The sequence below is a fragment of the Jaculus jaculus genome, chromosome 11 (genome assembly GCF_020740685.1).
Source record: "Jaculus jaculus isolate mJacJac1 chromosome 11, mJacJac1.mat.Y.cur, whole genome shotgun sequence".
In the NCBI taxonomy this organism is placed as follows: Eukaryota; Metazoa; Chordata; class Mammalia; order Rodentia; family Dipodidae; genus Jaculus; species Jaculus jaculus.
In genome coordinates, this window is record NC_059112.1 from 18,031,282 (window position 1) to 18,051,621 (window position 20,340).

At 49.8% G+C, this 20,340-nt stretch overlaps 1 protein-coding gene across 1 annotated transcript in view; it reads left to right on the forward strand.

Annotated features, from left to right (window-relative positions):
- Window positions 1-20,340, forward strand: part of LOC123464400 (atrial natriuretic peptide-converting enzyme-like) — a 108,445-nt gene that overhangs the window by 25,732 nt on the left and 62,373 nt on the right. Inside the window, exon 2 of the mRNA XM_045161241.1 lies at window positions 13,106-13,250. Coding sequence (XP_045017176.1) covers window positions 13,106-13,250 — 145 coding nt within the window. The remainder of the gene's footprint in view (window positions 1-13,105; window positions 13,251-20,340) is intronic.

Consider the following 20,340-nt stretch of genomic DNA (forward strand, 5'->3'; position numbering starts at 1 on the left):
CCTGACCTCTATTTCTTTTTTAAAATATATTTTTACATATTTATTAGAGAAAGGGAGGAAGTTAGGGAGGGGGAGAGAGAGAGAGAGAATAGGCATGCCCTGGCCTTCTGCCACTGCAAACGAACTCCAGACACATGTGACACTTTGTGCATCTGGCTTATGTGGGTACTGGGGAATTGACCCTGGGTCCTTAGGCCTCACAGGCAAGCACCTTAACCACTAAGCCATCTCCCTAGCCCCTAGATTTTGCCATTTTTAAGAAATTTATTTATTTATTTATTTTTGTTTAGTTTTATTTATTTATTTGAGAGCAACAGACAGAGAGAGAAAGAGGCAGAGAAAGAGAGAGGAGAGTGGGCGCGCCAGGCTTCTAGCCATTGCAAACAAACTCCAGACGCGTGCGCCCCCTTGTGCATCTGGCTAGCGTGGGTCGTGGGGAATCGAGCCGCCAACTGGGGTCCTTAGGCTTCACAGGCAAGCGCTTAACTGCTAAGCCATCTCTCCAACCCAAGAAAATTATTTATTTTATTTGAGAGACAGAGAAGAGAGAGAGAGAGAGAGAGAGAGAGAGAGAGAGAGAGAGAGAGAGAGAGAGAGAGAGATTGAGAGAGAGAGAGGGAGGGAGGAAGAGAGAGAGAATGGACATGCCAGGGCCTTCAGCCTCTGCAAAAGAACTCCAGAAGCATGTGCCACCTCGTGCATCTGGCTAACATAGGACCTGGGGAATCAAACCTAGGTTCTTTGGCTTTGCAGTCTAGCATTTTAACTGCTAAGCCATTCTTCCAGCCCCTCGAGTTTTGTCACTTTGGTAGGCTACCTTGAATGACTTTATTTAATTACTCAGAGTCGCAGAGTCCTCTCTGCAATTAATAATAATTAATAATAACCATGGAGCCACTGTGAAGGTTGGTTCTTTTTCTTTGCAAACACTTGCAGGAGGGCCTGGCTCCAAGGAAATACTATTACACCCTTCTTCCAGCCAGCAGGCAAGGGGAGGAGGAGCACAGGGGAGGAGGAGCACAGGGGGAGGAGGAGCACAGGGGAAGAGGAGCACAAGGGGAGGAGGAGCACAGGGGAGGAGGAGCACAAGGGGAGGAGAAGCAGAGGGGAGGAGGAGCACAAGGGGAGGAGGAGCACAGGGGAGGAGGAGCACAGGGGGAGGAGGAGCACAGGAGGAGGAGCACAGGGGGAGGAGCACAGGGGAGGAGGAGCACAGGAGGAGGAGCACAGGGGGAGGAGGAGCACAGGGGAGGAGGAGAACAGGAGGAGGAGCACAGGGGAGGAGGAGCACAGGAGGAGGAGCACAGGGGAGGAGGAGCACAAGGGGAGGAGGAGCACAGGGGAGGAGGAGCAGAGGGGAGAAGGAGCACGGGGGAGGAGGAGCACAACGGGAGGAGGAGCACAGGGGAGGAGGAGCACAGGGGGAGGAGGAGCACAGGGGAGGAGGAGCACAGGGGAGGAGGAGCAGAGGGGAGGAGGAGCACAGGGGAGGAGCACAGCGGGGGAGGAGCACAGGGGAGGAGGAGAACAGGAGGAGGAGCACAGGGGAGGAGGAGCACAGGAGGAGGAGCACAGGGGATGAGGAGCACAGGGGGAGGAGCACAGGGGAGGAGGAGCACAGGGGAGGAGGAGAACAGGAGGAGGAGCACAGGAGGAGGAGCACAGGAGGAGGAGCACAGGGGAGGAGGAGCACAGGAGGAGGAGCACAGGAGGAGGAGCACAGGAGGAGGAGCACAGGGGAGGAGGAGCACAGGAGGAGGAGCACAGGGGGAGGAGCACAGGGGAGGAGGAGCACAGGGGAGGAGGAGAACAGGAGGAGGAGCACAGGGGAGGAGGAGCACAGGGGAGGAGGAGCACAGGAGGAGGAGCACAGGAGGAGGAGCACAGGGGAGGAGGAGCACAGGAGGAGGAGCACAGGGGGAGGAGCACAGGGGAGGAGGAGCACAGGGGAGGAGGAGCACAGGGGAGGAGGAGCACAGGAGGAGGAGCACAGGAGGAGGAGCACAGGGGAGGAGGAGCACAGGGGAGGAGGAGCACAGGAGGAGGAGCACAGGGGGAGGAGCACAGGGGAGGAGGAGCACAGGGGAGGAGGAGCACAGGGGAGGAGGAGCACAGGAGGAGGAGCACAGGAGGAGGAGCACAGGGGAGGAGGAGCACAGGGGAGGAGGAGCACAGGAGGAGGAGCACAGGGGGAGGAGCACAGGGGAGGAGGAGCACAGGGGAGGAGGAGCACAGGAGGAGGAGCACAGGAGGAGGAGCACAGGAGGAGGAGCACAGGAGGAGGAGCACAGGGGAGGAGGAGTGCAGGGGAGGAGCACAGGGGAGGAGGAGCACAGGGGAGGAGGAGCACAGGAGGAGGAGCACAGGGGATGAGGAGCACAGGGGGAGGAGCACAGGGGAGGAGGAGCACAGGGGAGGAGGAGCACAGGAGGAGGAGCACAGGAGGAGGAGCACAGGAGGAGGAGCACAGGGGAGGAGGAGCACAGGAGGAGGAGCACAGGGGGAGGAGCACAGGGGGAGGAGCACAGGGGAGGAGGAGCACAGGGGAGGAGGAGAACAGGAGGAGGAGCACAGGGGAGGAGGAGCACAGGGGAGGAGGAGCACAGGAGGAGGAGCACAGGAGGAGGAGCACAGGGGAGGAGGAGCACAGGAGGAGGAGCACAGGGGGAGGAGCACAGGGGAGGAGGAGCACAGGGGAGGAGGAGCACAGGGGAGGAGGAGCACAGGAGGAGGAGCACAGGAGGAGGAGCACAGGGGAGGAGGAGCACAGGGGAGGAGGAGCACAGGAGGAGGAGCACAGGGGGAGGAGCACAGGGGAGGAGGAGCACAGGGGAGGAGGAGCACAGGGGAGGAGGAGCACAGGAGGAGGAGCACAGGAGGAGGAGCACAGGGGAGGAGGAGCACAGGGGAGGAGGAGCACAGGAGGAGGAGCACAGGGGGAGGAGCACAGGGGAGGAGGAGCACAGGGGAGGAGGAGCACAGGAGGAGGAGCACAGGAGGAGGAGCACAGGAGGAGGAGCACAGGAGGAGGAGCACAGGGGAGGAGGAGTGCAGGGGAGGAGCACAGGGGAGGAGGAGCACAGGGGAGGAGGAGCACAGGGGAGGAGGAGAACAGGAGGAGGAGCACAGGGGAGGAGGAGCACAGGAGGAGGAGCACAGGGGATCAGGAGCACAGGGGGAGGAGCACAGGGGAGGAGGAGCACAGGGGAGGAGGAGAACAGGAGGAGGAGCACAGGAGGAGGAGCACAGGAGGAGGAGCACAGGGGAGGAGGAGCACAGGAGGAGGAGCACAGGAGGAGGAGCACAGGAGGAGGAGCACAGGGGAGGAGGAGCACAGGAGGAGGAGCACAGGGGGAGGAGCACAGGGGAGGAGGAGCACAGGGGAGGAGGAGAACAGGAGGAGGAGCACAGGAGGAGGAGCACAGGAGGAGGAGCACAGGGGAGGAGGAGCACAGGAGGAGGAGCACAGGGGGAGGAGCACAGGGGAGGAGGAGCACAGGGGAGGAGGAGAACAGGAGGAGGAGCACAGGGGAGGAGGAGCACAGGGGAGGAGGAGCACAGGAGGAGGAGCACAGGAGGAGGAGCACAGGAGGAGGAGCACAGGGGAGGAGGAGCACAGGAGGAGGAGCACAGGGGGAGGAGCACAGGGGAGGAGGAGCACAGGGGAGGAGGAGAACAGGAGGAGGAGCACAGGGGAGGAGGAGCACAGGGGAGGAGGAGCACAGGGGAGGAGGAGCACAGGAGGAGGAGCACAGGGGAGGAGGAGCACAGGGGAGGAGGAGAACAGGAGGAGGAGCACAGGGGAGGAGGAGCACAGGGGAGGAGGAGCACAGGAGGAGGAGCACAGGAGGAGGAGCACAGGGGAGGAGGAGCACAGGAGGAGGAGCACAGGGGGAGGAGCACAGGGGAGGAGGAGCACAGGGGAGGAGGAGCACAGGGGAGGAGGAGCACAGGGAGGAGGAGCACAGGAGGAGGAGCACAGGAGGAGGAGCACAGGGGAGGAGGAGCACAGGGGAGGAGGAGCACAGGAGGAGGAGCACAGGGGGAGGAGCACAGGGGAGGAGGAGCACAGGGGAGGAGGAGCACAGGGGAGGAGGAGCACAGGAGGAGGAGCACAGGAGGAGGAGCACAGGGGAGGAGGAGCACAGGGGAGGAGGAGCACAGGAGGAGGAGCACAGGGGGAGGAGCACAGGGGAGGAGGAGCACAGGGGAGGAGGAGCACAGGAGGAGGAGCACAGGAGGAGGAGCACAGGAGGAGGAGCACAGGAGGAGGAGCACAGGGGAGGAGGAGTGCAGGGGAGGAGCACAGGGGAGGAGGAGCACAGGGGAGGAGGAGAACAGGAGGAGGAGCACAGGGGAGGAGGAGCACAGGAGGAGGAGCACAGGGGATCAGGAGCACAGGGGGAGGAGCACAGGGGAGGAGGAGCACAGGGGAGGAGGAGAACAGGAGGAGGAGCACAGGAGGAGGAGCACAGGGGAGGAGGAGCACAGGGGAGGAGGAGCACAGGAGGAGGAGCACAGGAGGAGGAGCACAGGAGGAGGAGCACAGGGGAGGAGGAGCACAGGAGGAGGAGCACAGGGGGAGGAGCACAGGGGAGGAGGAGCACAGGGGAGGAGGAGAACAGGAGGAGGAGCACAGGGGAGGAGGAGCACAGGGGAGGAGGAGCACAGGAGGAGGAGCACAGGAGGAGGAGCACAGGAGGAGGAGCACAGGGGAGGAGGAGCACAGGAGGAGGAGCACAGGGGGAGGAGCACAGGGGAGGAGGAGCACAGGGGAGGAGGAGAACAGGAGGAGGAGCACAGGGGAGGAGGAGCACAGGGGAGGAGGAGCACAGGGGAGGAGGAGCACAGGAGGAGGAGCACAGGAGGAGGAGCACAGGAGGAGGAGCACAGGGGAGGAGGAGTGCAGGGGAGGAGCACAGGAGGAGGAGCACAGGGGAGGAGGAGCACAGGGGAGGAGGAGCACTTGGGAGGAGGAGCACAGGAGGAGGAGCACAGGGGAGGAGGAGCACAGGGGAGGAGTAGCACAGGGGAGGAGGAGCACAGGAGGAGGAGCACAGGGGAGGAGGAGCACAGGGGAGGAGGTGCACAGGGGAGGAGGAGCACAGGAGGAGGAGCACAGGGGAGGAGGAGCACAGGGGCAATGCCCTCCCTGTCAACACTGTCTGCATCTCACACTAGGCACCTGATTCATTCCAGGACTAGAAATGTACTCACCATGGAAATACAGTCCTTAGTCTAGCTAGCTGTGAAATTTTGACATATTCGAGTTGAAGTGATGGCTTAGCTGTTAAGGCGCTTGCCTGTGAACCCTAAGGACCCAGGTTCAATTCCCTAGTACTCACATAAGCCAGATGCAAAAGGTGATACATGTGTCTGGAGTTCATTTACAGTGGCTGGAGGCCCTGGTATTCCCATTCTCTGTCTGCCCCTCTCTCTCTTAAATAAATAAATAAAATATTTAAAAGAATTTTGGCACATTCAAAATTTAGGATTGTTTCTAACATCAAAGGAAAGTATAACTATGGGGTGGGTGTGTGTGAATTAATGGCAGAAATGCCAATGAGGTGGAGAGAGATGACGTCTATGTGGAAAACCAAAGAAGATTTTCTGAGTGAACTTCTTTTAGGAAAGGAAGGAAGACAAAAATGAAATTTTAAGGACATAAATCTTATGAAATCTTTAATCAATAAATAAAAGTGTTAGGCATTTCATTTAGCCTGTGGCAGCTATGAAAAACTTAGGAAAAAAGTGCCAGGAACCCCGCAAACACCTGGTACTCGCTGATTTATGAGTTAGTAGTATTACAAGACAACTTATTTTCGTAGGCTTTATTTGCATTGTGGTATTCTCAAATTTTGTCATAATAAAATTCATTACAAAAAAAATCATTACAGTTTCCCTTTTTTTTTTTTTTTTTTTTGGTTTTTTCGAGGTAGGGTCTCACTCTGGTCCATGCTGACCTGGAATTAACTCTGTCATCTCAGGGTGGCCTTGAACTCATGGCAATCCTCCTACCTCTGCCTCCCGAGTGCTGGCATTAAAGGCGTGCGCCACCACACCTGACTCAGTTTACCTTTTCTAACATAAAATTTCCTAGTTGGCCCTATCTTTCATAGCAAGTATGAGGACAGTATTGTACTTACAGTTTTAGTACAACTTGATTAATTAACTTCACCATATTTTCCATAAAAGGATTCAAGTGTGATATTTTCTTTATTGAATTATCTCACCTAATTATAATATTGTAACACTTTTACAAATCTCTGTAAACACATTTACTATTCCAAAATTTTTTGGGTGATTCAAGGATAGACTTTCTAAGGGATATGTTACTTTAAACAAGTTATTTACATAACTGTGTACAAAATAAATTTTGTTCAGATTATTTAATTTATTCCTTTATTCAAAAGGTGCCAATTCTTTTTAACATTTTTAAAATTTTAATCTTTCATTTGAGAGAGAGAGAAAGGGAATGGGTGCCCCAGGGCATCCAGTCGCTGCAAACAAACTCCAGACACATATACCACCTTGTGCATCTGGCTTACATGGGACCTGGAGAATCAAACTTGGGTCATTTCACTTTGCAGGAAAGCACCTTAACCATTAAGTCATCTCTCCAGCCCCCAAAAGGTGCTTATTCTTTTCTGACTCTTCGGGTGTTGTTCTGAATACTGGGCAGAGAAAGGGCAGAGGGAGAATGTACTTCACAGGGGTAGTAGTCACTAAGACTGACCTCCCAAATAGTACTGAGGAGGCATTACAGCGAAAATGTCTCTTGGATAGAGACATGTGGAGACCATAAAAAAAAAAAAAAAAACAAAATCTGTCTTGGGGCTGGAGAGATGACTTAGCAGTTAAGGCGTTTGCCTGCAAAGCCAAAGGACCCAGGTTCAACTCCCCATGATCTACGTAAGCCAGATGCACAAGGGGGCACTTATGTCTGGAGTGCCTTTGCAGTGGCTGGAGGCCCTGACATGCCCATTCTCTATCCATCTCTTTCTTTCCTTCTCTATCTCCCAAATGAATAAATAAATAAATAAAATATAAGAAACTGTCTTGGTAAAATAGCAAAAGTGATTTCACATCACTGCCATCACAGTAGGCAGTTAGTAAAGAAATTTAGGTAACAAACATAAGCTTCTTAGAGAATTTTGGGTGGAAAAGGAGAGAAATATGGCAGTGATTATAATAGCATACAAGCTTGAGGATGATATAAAAGTAACCAAGTGCTCAAGCTTTTAAGTTTGGTGAAAGGCTGACGGTAGTACCAGAGAAAGGAGGCAGGATGAAGGAAGGGTAGGAAGGATAAAGAGAGAGAGGGAGGAAGAGAGAGAAATAGTGAGTAAGGGGGTGGAGGGATTGCTCAGCAGTTACGGTAGGTGCTTGCAAAGCCTAAGGAACTAGGTGCGATCCCCCAGTGCCCAAGCAGCACCAGATACACAAAGTGGCACATGCATCTGGAGTTCGTTTGCAGAGACTGTAGGCCCTGGTGTGTCTATTCTTTCTCTATCTCTTTCTTCTTGCAAATAAATAAATTAATGCATTTTTAAAGAAACATATTTATTTATTTATTGAGAGGGAGAAAAAAACACAGAGAGAGGTAGAGAGAGAGAGAGAAAGAGAGAGCACTCCAGGACCTCCGGCCATTGTAAACCAACCCCAGATGCATGGGCCCCTTTGTGCATCTGGCTTACATGGGTCCTGGAGAATCGAACCGGGATCCTCTGGTTTTGCAGGCAAGCACCTTAACCACTGAGCCATTTTGCCAGCCCCATAAATATTTTTTAAACAATAGTGGGCAAATGATTAAAAGGACAATGCAGAATGTAAAACTTTTGGGAATGGAGAAAGATGCTATTTGGGACAAAGTGGATGGATTACTCTTACGTAGGATGAAGCGTTGCGGAACGGAGCAGGGTTTAACTCCAGATTTAAGAAGGAGGCTCTATCTCTATGTGGTGCTGTTAGATCTTCTGTAAAGTGGGCGTTGGGGTGGGCCCTCCTCAGAGCGTGAGGACAGAAGCGTGGGAGGGAGTCAGTTTGAGAGGACAGAGAGTGAAATTCAGCAATCGGGTAATTCTGTCAGGTGACTTTTTTAATAGCCACACCCCACTGTCCACGTGTAGAAACACATAGAGAAGCTGTCGTGTTCACCCCAGGTTGGCTGGTACAAGATGCATGAGGGAAAGAACCCCAGAATCTATAGAGAGACAACGAAAGGGAGCGAGCTGATAGGCTGGAGGAGGATTCGAAGGGTCAGGGGTCACCACGTGGAATGTTTCCTATGATTGCAGACAGCAGCTGTCAGGACAGCTGGGAGGTCAGCCAGAGCCAGGACCACGGAAGGAAGGTGGGGAGGAGAAGGGCTCTCAACGGAAGGAAGCTGACTTGAGAAAATGCATTGAAGGATCGTATCATTTTATGTTACTAAAACCAAAAGCACAGCTTTTTAAAATTTTTTGTTTATTTTTATTTATTTGAAAGTGACAGAGAGGAAGAGGTGAGAGAGAGAGAATGAGAACATCAGGGCCTCCGGCCACTGCAAACGAACTCCAGACGCGTGCGCCCCCTTGTGCATCTGGCTGACGTGGGTCCTGGGGAATCGAGCCTTGAACCGGGGTCCTTAGGCTTCACAGGCAAGCACTTAACCGCTAAGCCATCTCTCCAGCCCCAAAGCACAGCTTTTAAAACAAATACAGCTCTTAATAATACAACGAGGAGGCTTTAACCAATAAGATCTGCCACATGTAGTACAGGCTGGCTGGAGTGCTGCGCCTGAGCTCAGCCCACAGTCTCCAGGATTAGAAGGGTCACTTCCAGAGGGGCCTGTCCTCAGGGGAGAGCATTAAAGGACTGCTCAGGCCCTGCGGAGAGGGAGCTACGAATAGTCCAAGCTGTTTCTCTCACCTGGCACCAGCCACCTGGCTACCCAGTCCCGGCTGCGCTCTGTTCACAGGGGCCTCAAGGCTTGTGAAAGGCGGGGGTCTGTTGCGAACAAGAGAAAGTTAGGTGATGGGGCGCAAACCGTGATATCCTCAAGGTAGGTGGTTCTTCCCCACTCCTCCTTAAAAAAAAAAATAAAAATAAAAGAAGCTGCTTATTTCCCAGTCACAGGTAAAAGTATTTAGACTGATCATCAGTACAGCTTCTGGAGGCCAGCTGCTTTTGGAAGTGCACTTGCACAAACTTCCAGAGCGCTGACTTTTTTCCTTGCTCCAGACAGCGCGGGGCCGCTGTGAGTCTGTGACTGGTGACCGGTATCCTTCTGCGGCTTCTGTGTGACCACCTGAACAAAGACACCTCTTCTGTCATTTGTGCAGGGGTGCCAGGGGGTGCATGATCGCAATCTTTTACCCCTCTGGGTGCACTTTTCTGCTCTGTTCCTCTAACGTGCCTCTGCTAGGGCAGGGGTCTTAGAACAATGGCTGCTTTGGGTGCTGTTTTCTTTTCTTTCCTTTCTTTCTTTCTTTCTTTTTTTTTTTAAATAAAGATTTATTTATTTATTTATCCGAGACAGACAGGGAGAGAGAGAGAGAATGGACAGGCCAGGGCCTCTGGCCAACTGTAAGCAAACTCCAGATGCTTGGCCACCTTCTGCATCTGGCTTTACATGGGTACTGGGGAATTGAGCCTGGGTCCTTTGTCTTTGTGGGCAAGCACCTTAACTGCTAAACCATCTCTCCAGCCCCAAACTAATTTTTAAAATTTTTCTTTGTTTTTGAGATTTATTTTTATTTATTTATTTTTTGTTCATTTTTTTTAATTTAGGTAGTTGAGAGTGACAGAGAGAGAAAGAGGCAGATAGATAGATAGATAGAGAGAGAGAGAGAGAGAGAATGGGTGCACCAGGGCCTCCAGTCACTGCAGATGAACTCCAGACACGTGCGCCCCCTTGTGCATCTGGCTAATGTGGGTCCTGGGTGATCGAGCCTTGAACCGGGGTCCTTAGGCTTCACAGGGAAGCGTTTAAGTGCTAAGCCATCTCTCCAGCCCTATTTATTTATTTATTTATTAGAGAGAGTGAGAGAATCAGTGCTCCAGGGCCTCTAGCCACTGCAAACGAACTCCAGATGCATGCACCACCATGTGCATCTGGCATACATGGGACCTGCAGAATTGAACCTGAGTCCTTAGGCTTCGCAGGCATGTCCCTTAACTGCTAAGTCGTCTCTCCAGCTCGGGTGCTGTTTTTCATATGATCGGTCACAAGACATCATACTACTACATTTCTATCTTTTGAATGCTTGTAGCACCTTAACTATGAAACTCATGGTACTTTTCATTTGTTGCCTTGAACTATGCAACACATATATCTTGTATATATTTCATATATACGTATATACATTACATACACATTCCATATATTTCATACATGGACTATATACACAGTTGGAATATATATAGTTGGAATATACATATTACATGTTTCTCCTATAAGGTTATGAGCTTCAGAAACATCACTGGTTTAGAATTACTGTTATACCAATCATTTTTATGTTCATTATAATTAGGAGTCATTCAATAATTGGTTAAGTGAGGTAAGTTGATTTTGACAACAGAGGTAGTGGCAGAATGCCTGTTGGCTTGCAGTCTCACGCAGGTAAATGTCATGCCCAAGCCTGAAAGGGCACTCCCTGCCCAATGCCCCTGTAACTGAGGTGCGGTGGCAGAGCTCATATTATATTGTTTTAAGGCCCTGTCTGCTTGAGAGCCAATTATAAACTGATTAGTCTCACACTGCCTGTTAGCTTAAGCCAGCCATGCAGGGAATAAGTCAGTATGGGCCTGAGTTTGGGAAATTCAACCATTCTCGGGTGAACATCACAAGTTCTTTCAAACAATGCCTTTCAAGGAAAATGCCACTGCATGCTGGGAAGAGTTCTGATTCCTGCAAGTGAGCTCTGATTTCACAGTGGAGAACGAAGCAGCGATGGAACAGCAAACCCATTGCAACCAGACAAGAAGCCCCCACGGAATCACAGGACCGTTCTGTTAGAGCGAATTGTTGACTATAGGATGGATTTCTCTCAAAGGTCATTATTTAAATTTTTATATTTATTTATTTACTTGAGAGAGAGAGACACAGAGAGAGAATGGGCATGCCAGGGTCTCCAGCCACTGCAAACGAACTCCAGATGCGTGTGCCACCATGTGCATCTGGCTAAGGTGGGACCTGGAGAATTGAACCTGGGCCCTTAGGCAGGCAAGTGCCTTAACCGTTAAGCCATCTCTCCGGCCCTCAAAGACCATTATTTATTGAAAGTCAGATATTTATAACTGAGGAAGAGCTCCGGCATGTGCGGCATGGGATGATAATGGAGAACTGACTGCTGGAAAAGCAGAGTTCCTGTGAAGCTTCACAGCAATCACAAGAGGGCCAGTGTGGAGAGAGAGGAAGAGAGAAGGAAGGTTTAGTGTAACCTTGGGCATGTTGAAAAGAGGCACTGCTGTCTGCCAGGTGCTGGAGCTGTGTGACCCAAGTTGAGAGGAAGTTTGGGACTCCAGAACGGTGCAGGAGGAGGTTACGGAAAGGACAATAGTCAAGCTTTGGGACAATTAGCAGAACAAATGAGAGTCTCCGAGAAGTCCAAGAATTACAAGCTATGCTTTCATTAAAGGGACTGGGAGAGTGGCCTGTGGGAACTTGAAGGGCCATTCAGTAACATCTCCAACTTCTGTTGAATACGTCACTGTCTCCAGCCAGGCATTTGTAGTGAACAAAGTCCCACAGTCTGGTGGGAGGAGCTAGAACTTGGCTGAATTTAAAGCACTTGCTGATGAGAACTTTGTCTGAGCCACCACTGCTGGTACCTCCTCATCTCTCACCACATATGGGCTGAGGGGAAGGTGACCAGCGTGGGGTGTCCTCACAGTTGCTTGGATTTTACTGGCACACAGGACAATCTTTTTCTTGTCGCTGGACTTTTTGCTAAGTGCATGGTGTGGTAGTTTGAAGAAGTGGCCCCCCAATATATTCAGGATTTGCTTACAGTTTATAATTTAGATCTGCTGCCACCTGGGTAAAGGAGGTGTCACTGGGTGGATCTTAGGGTTCAGCCGTAAGGTGTGGTGGACATGAAATTCCAGTCTAAAAACCTGTAAAGTGCTTGGAGTTCCTGAATTGTGTGGTGTGGCTTTAGGGTTTTTTGGCCTGGGGCTTCTCTCTCTCTGCTTGGGCCTGTGAAAGCAGGCCAGCTAAAGGAATGTCCCCTGGATCTGTAAGCTTCAATAAATCACTTCCTGGGCTGCGGAAATGGCTCAGTGGTTAAGGCATTTGCCTGCGAAGCCTAAGGACCCCAGTTCGATTCCCCAGGACCCATGCAAGCCAGATGCACAAGGGGGCACGTGCATCTGGAGTTCGTTTGCAGTGGCTGGAGGTCCTGGCGCACCCATTCTCTCTCTCTCCCTCTATCTGTCTTTCTCTCTGTGTCTGTCGCTCTCAAATAAATAAATAAAAAATTAAAAAAATATTTATAAAGAAAAATAAAAAAAATAAATTCCTTCCTTCCGTAACTGTGCCTGGTCTGGAAGTTCATCTCAGCAAACCTGAAGCTGTCTGCTACACGTGGTCAGTGACCATTAAACCTTGGTGACTGATGAATGGCTTACAAGTTATTTTATCTAGATTTCTGCACGGCATGTGTGTGTGTGTGTGTGTGTGTGTGTGTGTGTGTGTGTGTGTTACTAATGAGACAAAAATGAAGTCTGGGTAATGCCCTGTCTACACCTAGATACCAATATTGTACCACTGTCTCAGATAGTCCCCTTTGCTTCCATTTCTTCCTCAAGCTGAATTCTTGCCCTGGTGATTCATAGCCTTTTGGAAATACTCCCAAACTGGCAAAGACATTTAAGAATGGAGCAAGGGTTTATTGAAAGTTGATGCACCGAAAGGCATCTCAGAAGTCGAGACGTCTTACGGTTGAGACTAACTCAACTCATTCCATGCCCTCAACTACATGCAGGAAGAACAAACAAAACGAAACAAAATCTCGGGATTGCTACTACCCTGAAATGAATAGCTGTCATTTTAAAATGTCCTACCAGCAAGCCGCTGTGTTGTCTCGTGCTATTAAAGCCACGTTTCTCTGTCTTCCCTTAGGTCTCGGGAGCTGATGGCAGGAGCGCGGGCGAGGGCTGCTCTCAGAAGCTGGTGGCCGCCAGCCTGCTCCGCTTCCTCCTGCTCGTCCTCATCCCCTGCGTCTGCGCCCTGGTCGTGCTCCTGGTGGTGCTGCTGTCCTTCGTGGGTGGGTGACGCCGCGAGCACGCGCGATGAGGGCGCTCTCTGCCCAGCAGTCACTTAGGCTACCAGGTTGTGGGTTCTTTGGGGCAAGTCTGGAGTTCCAACCAGTGTAGCCTTTAAGTCTGCCCCTTAGTTTCAGACACCACGAATGGGTCATTCATTAAAATGATCACTAGGGCTGGAGGGATGGCTTAGCCGTTAAGGCGCTTGACTGCAAAGCCAGAGGACCCAGGGTCGATTCATTCCCCAGGACCCACGTTAGCCAGATGCACAAAGGGGGCGCGCGCGTCTGGAGTTCGTTGGCAGTGGCTGGAGGCCCTGGCGCGCCCATTCTCCTCTCTCTTCCTCTGCTTCTTCCTCTCTCTTTTTCAAGTAAATAAAGAAATAAAATATTAAGAAAAATAATTACCAGGGCTGGAGGGATGGCTTAATGGTTAAGGCATTTGACGGCAAAGCCAAAGGATCCTGGTTCGATTCTCCAGGACCACGTTAGCCAGATGCACAAGGGGGCGCACGCGGCTGGAATTCGTTTGCAGTGGCTGGAGGCCCTGGCGTGCCTATTCTTTCTTTCTCTCTCTTTCTCTGTCAAATAAATAAATAAAATATATATATATATATATATATATATATATATATATATATATATATATACACACACACATATATATATATATTTCGCTTTTTTGAGGTAGGGTCTCACTCTAGCCCAGACTGACCTGGAATTCACTATGGAGTCTCAGGGTGGCCTTGAACTCATGGTGATCCTCCTACCTCTGCCTCCTGAGTGCTGGGGTTAAAAGCGTGCGCCATCACGCCCGGCTAAAATAAATATTTTAAAACTATTACTAGGTGGTGGGCACTTTAAAAGTCCTTGACAATTCAAGGATGGTTAAAACAGTGCGTTCGCAGTTGCTCACAGTTGAGAGGAGAGGGTGTCTCAGTGAGGGCGCGTGCTGAAGACAGCAATAAGCAAGAAGCTATGAGCTCGGCAGGGACGGCTTCCTAGGGGGCTTCAAGCTTTGCGGTGAGCTCAACAGAAATCCATGTTACCGGCTAGTAGCGAGTGCAAGAGCCAGTCACTCTGTGAAACATCTAGTCTTCAGAAACTAGGTGGAAATTTGGCACTAGTGGATAATAAGAAAATGCAGCTAAATGGATTCACCCCAAATGCCCCTGGACCCTGCACATCATAGTCAGGGGTCTGGGCTTCAGCATGGAGATCACTGGTTTTCAAACCATGTACCACGGAACCAAGGTTTGGAGGAGAAATCTGGGATCACCATGTCTGCTTTCTGTCTCACTCTGAGAAAGCTGACCTTGAACATGCACTCTGAATGGTACATACCAAGGTTTTTAATTTTTTTTTTAAAGATTATTTATTTATTTATGAGAGAAAGAGAGAGAGAGAGAGAGAGAGAGAGAATGGGCACACCAGGGCCACCAGCCACTGCAAATGTACTCCAGATACATATACCCCCTTATGCATCTGGCTAACTTGGGTCCTGAGGAATTGAGCCTCGAACCGGGGTCCTTAGGTTTCACAGACAAGCGCTTAACCACTAAGCCATCTTTCCAGCCCCAGTACATTTACCAAGTTTTAACCAAGCAGAGCTCAGCAATTGAGTACGATGTGGGGACAGCCATTCACTTGTGTCTGCATCTTGCTGTCTTTCTCTAAATGAACGATAGCTTATGTTTGAAAGGTGGGCAGTTGAAGAAAAACTATGACTATGCCTAGCTACTAATGATATGAATTAGGATTCATTAGAGTATGGAATTAGATAAAATTGGAAATAAATGGCTAAATCTTGCTGGTCTAATTACATTAAAAAAATTTTTTTTTGAGGAAAGCCCACTAGACTGGACCCCCCTTTTTTTTAAATGTTAGAGAGTGAGAATGAGAGAGAGAACAAGACAAAGAGGGAGAGAGAGAGAATGAATTGGCACTCCAGGGCCTCCAGCCCCTGTGATTAAACTCCAGAGACGCGCACCACCTTGTGCACATGTGTGACCTGGCACACTTGTGTCACCTTGCATCTGGCTTATGTGGGACCTGGAGAGTAGAACATGGGTCCTTAGACTTTGCAGGCAAACACCTTAATCGCTAAGCCATCTATCTATCCAGCCCTACATTAATTTTTCATCAAGGCTTATGACCAACCCAGCCATAGACTTTCACCCAGGTTATCAGTATCAGGCATGAATTCCCTCCTGTGGAGGAGCAGGCCTCCTCCATTCAGAGAGGCGTTGGTTTCCCCAATGACAGACAGACATGCCCCCATTGTACCAGTTGCCACATTTTTCCTGCCTGACCAGCTGTGTTAATTCCATTAGTATTAAAAAATATATTTAATTTATTTATTTGGAGAGAGAGAGAGAGAGAGAGAGAGAGAGAGAGAAAGAATGGTCCCACCAGGGCCTCTAGCCACTGCAGATATCCAGATGCCTGCACCACTCTGTGCATCTGCTTTACGTGGGCACTGAGGAACTGAACCTGCGTTGTTAGCCTTTGTAGGAAAGTGTCTTAACTGCTGTGCCATCTCTCCAGCCCTTCCATCAATTTAAAAAAAATTATTTATTTATTTGAGAGAGAGAGAGGCAGATAGAGAGAGAATGGGCATGCCAGGACCTCTACCACCATGGCAAACCAACTCCAGATGCATGCACCACCTTGTGCATTTGGCTTACATGGGTCCTAGAAACTTGAACCTGGGTCCTCAGGCTTCACAGGCAAGCACCTTAATCTCTAAGCCATCACGCCAAACCTCCATTAACTTTTCTTTTTTTTTGAAGGTAGGGTCTCACTCCAGCCCAGGCTACCTGGAGCTCTCTCCTTAGTCTCAGAGTGGCCTCGAACTCCTAGTAATCCTCCTACCTTTGCCTCCTGAGTGCTGGGACTAAAGGCATGCGCCTCCACTCCCGGCCTTAATTTTTTTTTTTTTTTTTTTTTGAGGTAGGGTCTCACTTTGGTCCAGGCTGGCCTGAAATTCACTATGTAGTCTCAGGGTAGCCTTGAACTCTCGGCAATCCTACTTCTGCCTCCTGAGTGCTGGGATTAAAGGCATGCACCACCATGCCCGGCTCTGGCCTTCATTTTTTTTTTTTTTTTTTTTTTTTTGGTTTTTCGAGGTAGGGTCTCACTCTGGTCCAGGCTGACCTGGAATTAACTATGTAGTCTCAGGGTGGCCTTGAACTCATGGCGATCCTCCTACCTCTGCCTCCCGAGTGCTGGGATTAAAGGCGTGCGCCACCACACCCGGCCTTTAATTTTTTATTTCATGAAAACAACCTGTTATTTTCTGATTGACTGGTTCATAAAAGCTGTAAGTTCTAGATGTTTACATTTCATAAGTCAATGTGTATATGTTAATTTTAGGAAGGCGAAGCTCCTGTCCAGCTGTGGATATCAAGATCTGATGCGATATTTACTTGACATTCACACAGTACTCTCTTGGTGTCCATGGGGATTGCTTCTATTAGCACATTTCTGGCAGTGTGGCTTTTACAAAAATTTGGAATAAGAACCTCAACTCTTCTTACCAATAATGTTGTATTGAAGATGTTTTTAAATTTATTTGCAATCAGAGAAAGATGAGAGAGAGAGAGAGAGAGAGGGAGGGAGGGAGAGAGAGAGAGAGAATGGACATGCTAGGGCCTCTAGCTGCTGCAAATAAACTCCAGACTCATGTACCACTTTGTGCATTTGGCTTTACGTGGGTACTGGGGAATAGAATCCAGTTTGTTAGGTTTTGTAGGCAAGTGTCTTACCACTGAGAAATCTGTCCAGCCCGTCATGTTGTATTTTGAACATTATATTAAAATGAAAAATATTCCAGGTTCTCATACCAAAAAACTGTGTCCCCATGACCTTTTCATGACCTCCTTACTTATCCCATATTTCCATCTTCAAATTCTTTTAGTAACTCTGCCTTTCTAGTGCAGATTCCCCATCATAGGGTCCTCAGACATGAGCACGTGTCTTCTTAAAGTCCTAGGCTGGAGTTCCGCGTCTGTCTCAGGCACTCTGGAATGGAATGTGGAACTGTGAAATGCAGAGTCCAGAGACTCAGGCCCCCCTCCAGCAAGACCCCCGGGGACTCCTGTGCCTCCCTCCGACCTCCCCTCCCTGCAATACGATCTCCTCTCCCCGTTCCCCTCCCGGACTAGCGTGTTGTCCTAGACCGCTCCGAGGTCTTCTCGTCTAGCGCGCTGTACCTGAAACGAGAGTCTACTCGAGCCAGACTTTGCGGTGAGGAAGTCATGTCTTCCCTCTGTTTGGTGTCTTTAAGCTCATGGTTCTCTGCTTTCCCATTGACTGACTATCGAAGAATGTCCTTTCTCACATCACGCCCACGCCCCTCTTGATAATGCCACCCGGTCCCATCACTCCATTCATCACTGACATAGTGGACAAATGATGATTGCTTGAGAGGACAGGTCGTTCTTCTGAGAGACTGTACCACATGTGCACAGAGGGTGGACTGAGAGCAAATGGGGGGAGCCGTTTCGCGGGGAGTCTTCCGAGGTGTTTTGGAATTGCTTTGGGTTTTGGTTCTCTTCCCCCTTGAATATTTTCTAGGCTTTTTTTTTTTTTTTTAAAAAAATACTTTTTGTTTATTTTAATTTATTTATTTGAGAGTGACAGAGAGAGAAAGAGAAAGAGGCAGATAGGTAGAGAGAGAATGGGCACTCCAGGGCCTCCAGCCACTACAACAAGCTCCAGATGCGTGCGTCCCCTTGTGCATCTGGCTTACGTGGGTCCTGGGGAATGTAGCCTCGAACCAGGGTCCTTTGGCTTCACAGGCAAGCACCTAACCGCTAAGCCATCTCTCCAGCACCCCCCAGTAGGCACTCTTATATTCAAAGTTTATATAAAAATAGCAAAAATAAGCCTTCGCAAAGTTATTTTTTATTCCCTGTTATCTTTTTTTTTTTTTTTTTTCCGAGGTAGGGTCTCACTCTGGTCCAGGCTGACCTGGAATTAACTCTGTCATCTCAGGGTGGCCTTGAACTCATGGCAATCCTCCTTCCTACCTCTGCCTCCCGAGTGTTGGGATTAAAGGTGTGTGCCACCACGCCCGGCCCCTGTTATCTTTTGTAACAACATTTTTCTTTGTAACAAGAGAAACAGAAAAAAAAAAAAAAAAATCTCCAAATACCAGTGGTTTAAAATCACACAGATTAGCTTGGGGGAGGGGTCACTGAGTACTAGTGTTTGCTGGGCAGGCAAGAGGACCCACAGCCCACTCTGGCCATGCCCACCTGCCACCCTGCCGCAGAGGAGCAGAGAGGCAGTCGCTCTAGGTGAAAGGGCGAGCTCCAGGTCCAGTGGAGACCCTATCTGGAGGAAATAAAGAGGAAGAGCAACGGAGGAGGACACCTGACATCCTCCACGGGGCTTGCCCACACACGTGTACATACATCACACGCACAGGCAACCCCCCCCCCCCCCCGCCCCACATGGATTCATTCCTCACTTATGTTGCAGGTGTTCTGTGCTCCTTCCGGCCTTTCAGGATCTGAATTGATGAAACAGCCCTCTCTCCCATCATGGGAGAAATCCAGAGGATCTTGCATCAATAGTTGAATTCCTCTGTTGAGAAGGAACAATTCTAGTTTTGCTTATGGCTTTGAACTTGTTTTAAGGCCCCACCCTAAGAGACCAGAGCATGTAACCCCAGCATGTCTCTCAGGAGAAGTGGGGAGGACTTAGCATCCAATGAGCAACACCATTGATGGGCACATTTATATGTACGAGAGCCTTCTTATGCCCTGCCACGCACATCTTTTCTCTCATGCTCTTGAGCTTTTTGTCTTGGAAGCTCTCCAGACCCTCATGGTTTTGCCTAGGGCAGGAGCCTGTTTTGTTTTTTTTTTTCTCCCCTCTCACATGGACTGTTACAATGGCTCCAGCATCTCTTCAGGATGTGCTCCTTTCAAACATGACCCTACTACAAAGGGATTGCTCTCATAATGCTCCACCGTGCAACAAACCTTCATCACAACATACAATTCCAAACCTCTATGTAGCATGAGCTGTCCCACACCCCTGGCTGGCCTCCACTGCCTCTCCAGTCTTTCCTCTTACTGGCCTGTGTGCTGGCCGTGTCTTATTATTGCTGTCACATATTTTTTTCTCTGTCTTTTGTCTTTTGCTGTAGCTGGAAAATGATCTGTTCCTTATTATCACCTCTCCTTTTCCCCACAAACACTTTGCTCAACCCTAGCAGATCCATAATCCTCTATTAAGACTTGTGAGACTATCCACCCCCCCCCAGACAGCTTTCCTGCTTTTCATGGGTGGAATGATGGCTGCTTCTCCACGTGTTGCTACCAGATTGTCCTGTTGCATGCCATGCCCGAAGCACTCATAACACGGTTTGTATTTTTTCAATTTCATGCTTGCCTCTTTCAACTAGTCTCTCAACATCCTGATGGTATAAACCTTTTACTAAACTTTGTGCTCTCAGCAGAGAGTGAATATGCAGTTCCCAGCACATTTAGAGTATAAAATAAATGTGTTACATATGCTTAAGATACAAAGAATTAATTTAAAGAATCATACCACAAGAAGACAAATTTTGCAAATATATAAAGGTTGATTAAAAAAACAAAAAAAATAGAAGCTGGGCGTGGTGGTGCACACCTTTAATCCCAGCACTCAGGAGGCAGAGGTAGGAGGATTGCCGTGAGTTCGAGGCCACCCTGAGACTATAGTGTGAGTTCCAGGTCAGCCTGGGCCAGCATGAGACCCTACCTCAAAAAAACCCAAAAAAAGTGGGGGCTGGAGAGATGACTTAGTGGTTAAGGCACTTGCCTGCCACATCTAAGGACCCATGTTCGACTCTCCAGATCCCACCTAAGCCAGACACACAAAGGTGAGGCAAGCGCAAAGTTGCATGTGCCCACTAGGTGGTGCAAGTGTGTGGAGTTAGATTACAGTGGCTGAGGCCCTGGTGCGCCAATTCTCTCTCTTACCTCTCCTTCTTTCTCCTTAGAAAAACACAAAAAACAGGGCTGGAGAAGATGGCTTAGCAGTTAAGGCATTTGCCTGCAAAGCTAAAGGACCCTGGTTCGATTCCCCAGGACCCATG